This window comes from Entamoeba invadens (assembly GCF_000330505.1).
Source record: "Entamoeba invadens IP1 unplaced genomic scaffold scaff_1105074726131, whole genome shotgun sequence".
NCBI lineage: Eukaryota > Evosea > Mastigamoebida > Endamoebidae > Entamoeba > Entamoeba invadens.
The window spans coordinates 43,023-49,371 of NW_004191820.1; the positions used below are offsets into that span (position 1 = coordinate 43,023).

A 6,349-nucleotide genomic window follows, 5' to 3' on the forward strand; every position below is an offset into this window, starting at 1 on the left:
GCCTATATTTCCGTCCTTCGTTCCCATGTCCGTCCTTTCTCTTAACTGTATTTAATAAGTATATAAAGTGCATACAAAATACATGCGTTATAAAAACAATCAAATAATAATATATCTTGTTTTAAAAAAATAAAACTGTGGCTTTGTTTTAATTGTTAAGAATGATAATTTTTGTAAATATTTTAAACAGTTAATTAAATATTTATAACTACTAAAAGTGATATTTTTCAATGATAAATTTTATAAAAATATCAATAAAATTGCATTTCATTATTATATAAAATGATAATTAGGAAATATAGAATTTATTAAATTAAATGTTTTCGTTTATTTTATTGTGTTGATAAATATCAGCTTTTGTTAACACGTTGAGTGAATTAACGACGTTCTCAATTGTTTTTCTTTCCTTTGGATTTTGGTTCCAACACGTTTGGATAATTTTAAACATAACATCTGGAATATTTTCTCTGTTTTCAAGACGTTGACCTGCTGTTACAAACTCAGCTATTTTCCATGGAAATTTGAATGTATCAATTGGATATGCTTTTTTCAATCTGAACACTTCAAACATAGTGATTGCAAACGAATAAACATCAGCCGGTTTATCGTACTTATCTTGATTTAACACTTCAGGTGCCATGTAGACTGGTGTTCCAATACCATTTGTGAATGTCATGTTAGTCATCAACATATTGACATTTCTTGATGATCCAAAATCGGTCAACTTTGCACTTACTTTTTCATTCAAATCAAGTGAAAACACAAGAATATTGTCTGGCTTGATGTCTCTGTGTAGTATCTCATTTTCGTGTATATACAATATACCTCTTGCTGAATCAACCATAAATTTTACTCTAACCTTCATGTCAACTTCATCACTTGTTTTATGTTTTATCAAGTCTTGCAAACTTCCAAATTGTGCAAACTCAGTTACCATACACACCTTAGTTGGTATGAACACGGCACCATAAAAATGGACGATATAGTCACACCTAAACTTGTCAAGCATTGACACTTCATTTTCAAACTCATCGAGTGACTTATTATTATCTAAAACATTCTTCATTTTTTTGATTGCAACAACATTTCCTCTGAATTTTCCTTTGTAGACAACACCAAACGAGCCTTCAATAAGTTTCTTTTCAACGCTCAACTCATTGTAATCAATTCGCGTTGATTGTTGTGTCACACCAACAAGTGAGATTTCTTTGTATTTCTCTTCATTTGTTTTAAGGTTTTTAGAAACCAATTGTATTGTGTTGTTGATTTTGCAAGAACACAATGGCTTGACATATATAGAAAACTCACACACATAGCCACTTTTAAGTGTAAAAACCTCTGGATCAACACGAATTGTAAACTTTGTGATGTTTGATGAAATTGTAAATTGTATTTTGATGGCGTTTTTGTTTGTGTTACCTACACATAACACTTGCCGAGTCTCTTTGTTAACTTCTATTTGCTCAGTGTCCGAATTTAAGTCTATCACAGTTGAAGAAACGCAAACACCGCCTTGGAAAGGAACAAAGTTGATGTTGGATATATTTATTGCAAAGAGTGTTGTTGTCTTTACAATTTCATGTGTGTGATATTTGTTGAATATGATTTTGGTTGCAATGACAGATAACACAATAAGAACAAGTAACACAATAAGAACAAACAAAACCACAACAAGAATGACCCACCAAACAGCCCGTGACTCACACAACGTGCCATCACCACTTGGGGTGTACCAGAATGAACATTTTGAACACTTTGAATGTGTAATTTCTTTGCATTTTGATATTTGTGAAAAACCAACACAACTTTTATTTGCAAGCAACACACGTGAATTTACACAAGAAGTGCATTTGTTTCTTGTTGTTGTGCACGTGTTGCAGTTGTCATTACATTTTTGACACTCGTTTGTGTTGGCTATATGATACCCATCTTGACACTTTAAACACCCGCTTTGTGTGACATTCACAGCACATCCAACGATATCACTTTGTGGCAGACAGTCACCGCCATTTGTTTTGTAATTTGTTGAGTTGCAAGTGAGACAACTATATTTGTTATTGCATGTCTTACATTTTTGATCACATTTAAAACAATCAAGTCCAACTCGATAATACCCATCTTTGCACACAACACAACCACTTTTAAAACTTGCAAACTGGTCACACGTAAGTTCTAAGTTTTTATTAGTGTTACAATTGTTATTTGACAAATACGTGTTAGGTGGACAGCTGAGACATTTTGTTGATGTTTCAACACAAGTCAAACAACTCGAGTCACAACTTGCACACCGTTTTGTTAACTCATCGAGATAAAATGTATTATTACAAATCAAACACCCAAAATTTTTTTGAGTAATACAATTCGATTCTCCGTTTTTGTTGCATTTATTATTATTTAAGATGTATCCGTTTTCACATTCATTGCATTTACCATTTGATAGATATTTACAATTATCAATTGCTGTTGTACATCTACCATTTTGGTCGTTTGACAGTACACAGTCATTGTTTTTACACATTCCATTTGTGTCCATTTTACTCGAACTGTCACACTTAGTCACCTTTCCGTTTTCACACAATTCTGAATATATGTATAAATCATTACATTTCAAACAATTTGTAGAGTTGGTTCCAAAACCTTTGTAACAAGAAACAATGTTGTTATTAGTTGTCACCTCACCATTTATATCACTTTTTACACACTTACCATTGTTGTATATATACCCATTGTTTTTGTTGCATATTTGGCACTTTCCATCAAATTGAACAAGTAAACACGTCGCATCACTTACACACAATCCATCTCTTAATAAAAATTTATTTGCACACTTGAGACATCTATTTGATATTGAATATTCACAGTTTGTTATTTGTTCACATTTTAAGTTGACAATAAAAAAATGACTTTTGCATGTAACACAACTGTTTTTATTGAGAGGACAATATTTACAATTCACGTCATCACAAATAGTTGGGTCTTCACATTTTTGAGACGTTTTGTTGTACATTTCTTTTGTGCAATGTATAACAAGTATTTTGAATTTTTGGTTGATGTTTATTGCTGCATTAAAATGTTTGTTTTCAAAAATTAATTTTGTATTTGAAACTACAAGTACAGTCTTTGTCAATGTAAACGAATTCATAACAACTGTTTCTGGTATTGAAATACCAAGAATAACTCTGTCACTTTTGTAAAATGAAATTTGTGTGTTTCCAATTGTAACGCTTTCAGATGAAAACTCGTCGCTACGAATAAAGCGTGTTTTTGAACTTGTTTTAGGTGAGTTAATTTTGACATATAACGATGTCATATTTGGAAGTGGAGTAATATACCAATCTTCCATGTCATCACATGGACAATAAGGTTCGCTGTACTTTACATTTTTGTTTATCACGTCCTCAACATGACAAAAGATTTTATTAGAGGTACCATATCTCAGTAATTTACCTCCCAATAACAATTTCGTTCCTGGGAAAATATTTGTTATGGATATTGCCATCCACGAACATATAACATCAAAATCAGAATCTGATTGTATTTTTGAGTTTTTAATATCCAATTCTTTTGAACTAGAATAAAAAACAACAGGAAGATCTCTGATATCTCTGTTATTTACAATAATAATTGAATCGACAAACACAAATTCGGTATTGACACTGATTAAAGACTTACCAGCAATATTGAGTTTAACACCACTTTTAAATCGTAACGTATTTGTTGTAATTTGTGGGGTATCTTTTATTCCATTCATTGTTAAAATGCTTCCTTTTATAACATTAAAATCATTTATGTTGTTAATTTTTGAAAATTTGTTCAATGTTAAAAATGAATTTTCAAATTTAAATATAAACAAATTGTTGTTAATTTCAGAGTGGTCGTTCAATGTTACTTGTGCTTTGTTGAAAACATTTAAATATTCAAGTCCGATTATTTTAGTATACGAGTTCATTAATAAAGTCGCGCCATAAATATATAAATAATTTAATGTGTGTATTATCGAATCATCGTTCATTGTAAAAATGGAATGATCTGTTAAATATAACAAATATGCAGTATTAATAATTGTTTCATGATGCAAAACAACAGTAACATAGTCATAAATATAGAATTCCTTTTTAATATTTAGAATGGCTCTGTCTTTAAAAATTATTTGTGAATAATGCCAAAAATTAATTTTATTATTTATTGTTAAATGAGAATTTTCATTCATTTCTAATTTGGCTGTATTGTAAAAATTGGTTTCTTTTTTTAAGTTCATTCTCGAATAACTATATTGTACAATTGAACCGTTACCCACACAATTTACAATTTCATACATTTGAACATTTGCGTTTGATAATATTTTGAGCTGAATAACATCCAAAGATGTATTACTACCAATGGTTATTTTATTAAATGCTGAGCACGTTTTTGACACTGTGATATTTGTTAAAATCGTGTTTTGAAAGCTACAGCTTGGTGAAGATGAAAAACATATTGAAGTAAACAACACAAGCATGTAAAAACGTGTATAATTATTGATCATTGTCTTATTTTAAAGTTTGAACTTTGATTTTATTATATGTTTGACAATATTTTATAAGTTAACTAAATTTATAAAATGAACACGTGGTCGTTTCATTCAGTTTTGAATATAATTTGTATTTTTAAATGCATATAAACAACTGTTATGAATTAATACATTTCATTAATAAAATTATTAATATTATTTTTGTCCGATTATTTTGGTTTGAAAAATTTCAAAAATCTCAAAAAATTGTTTTTTTATAAAACTAAAGTAATTTTTTATGATTTATCATTGAACAATATTATTATTTAATTTTTTTCTTTGTTATTTCTTCTGATTGTCATACCAGCAACCATACAATTTTGTTAAATTACACATAAAATAGAATTTACGAAAATTGCTATTTTTATTTTGTTTAAGGAATTAGTTTGCTAAATAATATTTAGAATTAAAAAAAAAGAATTAAAAACGGAATAGAGTTAGTCGGAAAACGTTGTCCTGGGCTTTTTGGTCAATAAAAATTGGAAAATATCGGGATCATGTTCAAAATATAAAAATATCGTCGTTTCAGTTTTTTTCCTAAATTTTTCCCATTTTTTACAATTTTTACCTAATTCCCGGGGTTTTAAACAATTATTTGTGTAAAAATTGATAAAAAGGACAACGTTTGCGACTGGGACAACGTTTTACAACAAACTCTTGTTGGTTTTGTTTTATTTTTTTTGTTGAAAATATGAAAAATCCAATTTTGCAAATAATCAGTAAAGTGTTCAAAGATTAAAACTTTATTGATAATTTGGGTAATTTTTAAACATAAATGAGTGGCTCAAATCATTTATAATTGTGTTTTTTAAATTGTAAAATTTTGCAATAATAGTTTTTTTTTACTATTTCAAACTTTTGGTGACTTAATGTATCAAACAACTAAAAAGCGAATTCAAATAAAAATAAGTTGATCAGAACAAATTAAAATAGACAAGTTAAAATTGGTTGTTAAAAAACTATTCAAAAGTGTTTTAAACATTTTTTTAATTTACAACAAAAATTGTTAACGACAATAAACAATATCTTTAGCATATAAAATGGCTTTTTTTTCACTAATATATTATTGTCGGGTAGTTGTACTCAAAATTATTTTTCCCAAAAAATCAATAAATACAATATAATTGTTATTGTTTTTTTAATTGTGAGTTTTTAAAATAAAATTTTTTAAAAATGTTACCTTTTTATTTTGTTATAATATGACAGGTCACAGTTGGTAATTAATGAATGTTTTAAATAGATATTTAAAAACAAAGCATTTATCCATAAAATAACAATTATTTAAATTTAAAGATAACAATTTTAAAATAAAAATACAACAGATTTTATTATCATATTAAATAAATAATAATCCATTAAACACTTTTTATTTAACAATATATTTATTTAACAATATAAATAAAGTGCTTTTGAAGACTCGATTCAAATTGATAAAATTCTTTTATTTTAAAACTATTTGTTTAACTACTTTAAACACTTTTAGCTTTTATGATCGGTCCAACTGACTGTAATCGAAGTCAATATAATCTTTGTAAAGTGTTTTTTTATATCAGTGTTAGTGTGAAAAAATGAAACCAAGTCTTTGATGCCAAAAAATACATCATTTGACACACCTCTATTCTACTTTCAATCCCTTGGCTTTACAACATTCAATACTCATGTTTTTAATTTTAACGTTATTGGTTATGATTATAGCATTTTTTAAAATTGACTAAATTATGTTTAATTAAATTTGGTATCAAAAATTTACAACTTAATCTTGTTATATTTATTACATTTAATAATGTTGCTCATCTTTAA

At 27.7% G+C, this 6,349-nt stretch overlaps 1 protein-coding gene across 1 annotated transcript; it reads right to left on the reverse strand.

Annotated features, from left to right (window-relative positions):
- Window positions 1-313: 313 nt before the first annotated feature.
- On the reverse strand, window positions 314-4,525 carry EIN_332260 (protein serine/threonine kinase, putative; the record flags this gene model as incomplete). The annotated part of the gene is made up of 1 exon (XM_004185023.1): window positions 314-4,525. The coding sequence occupies one exon, from the start codon at window positions 4,523-4,525 to the stop codon at window positions 314-316; it is 4,212 nt and encodes a 1,403-aa protein (XP_004185071.1).
- Window positions 4,526-6,349: the final 1,824 nt, after the last annotated feature.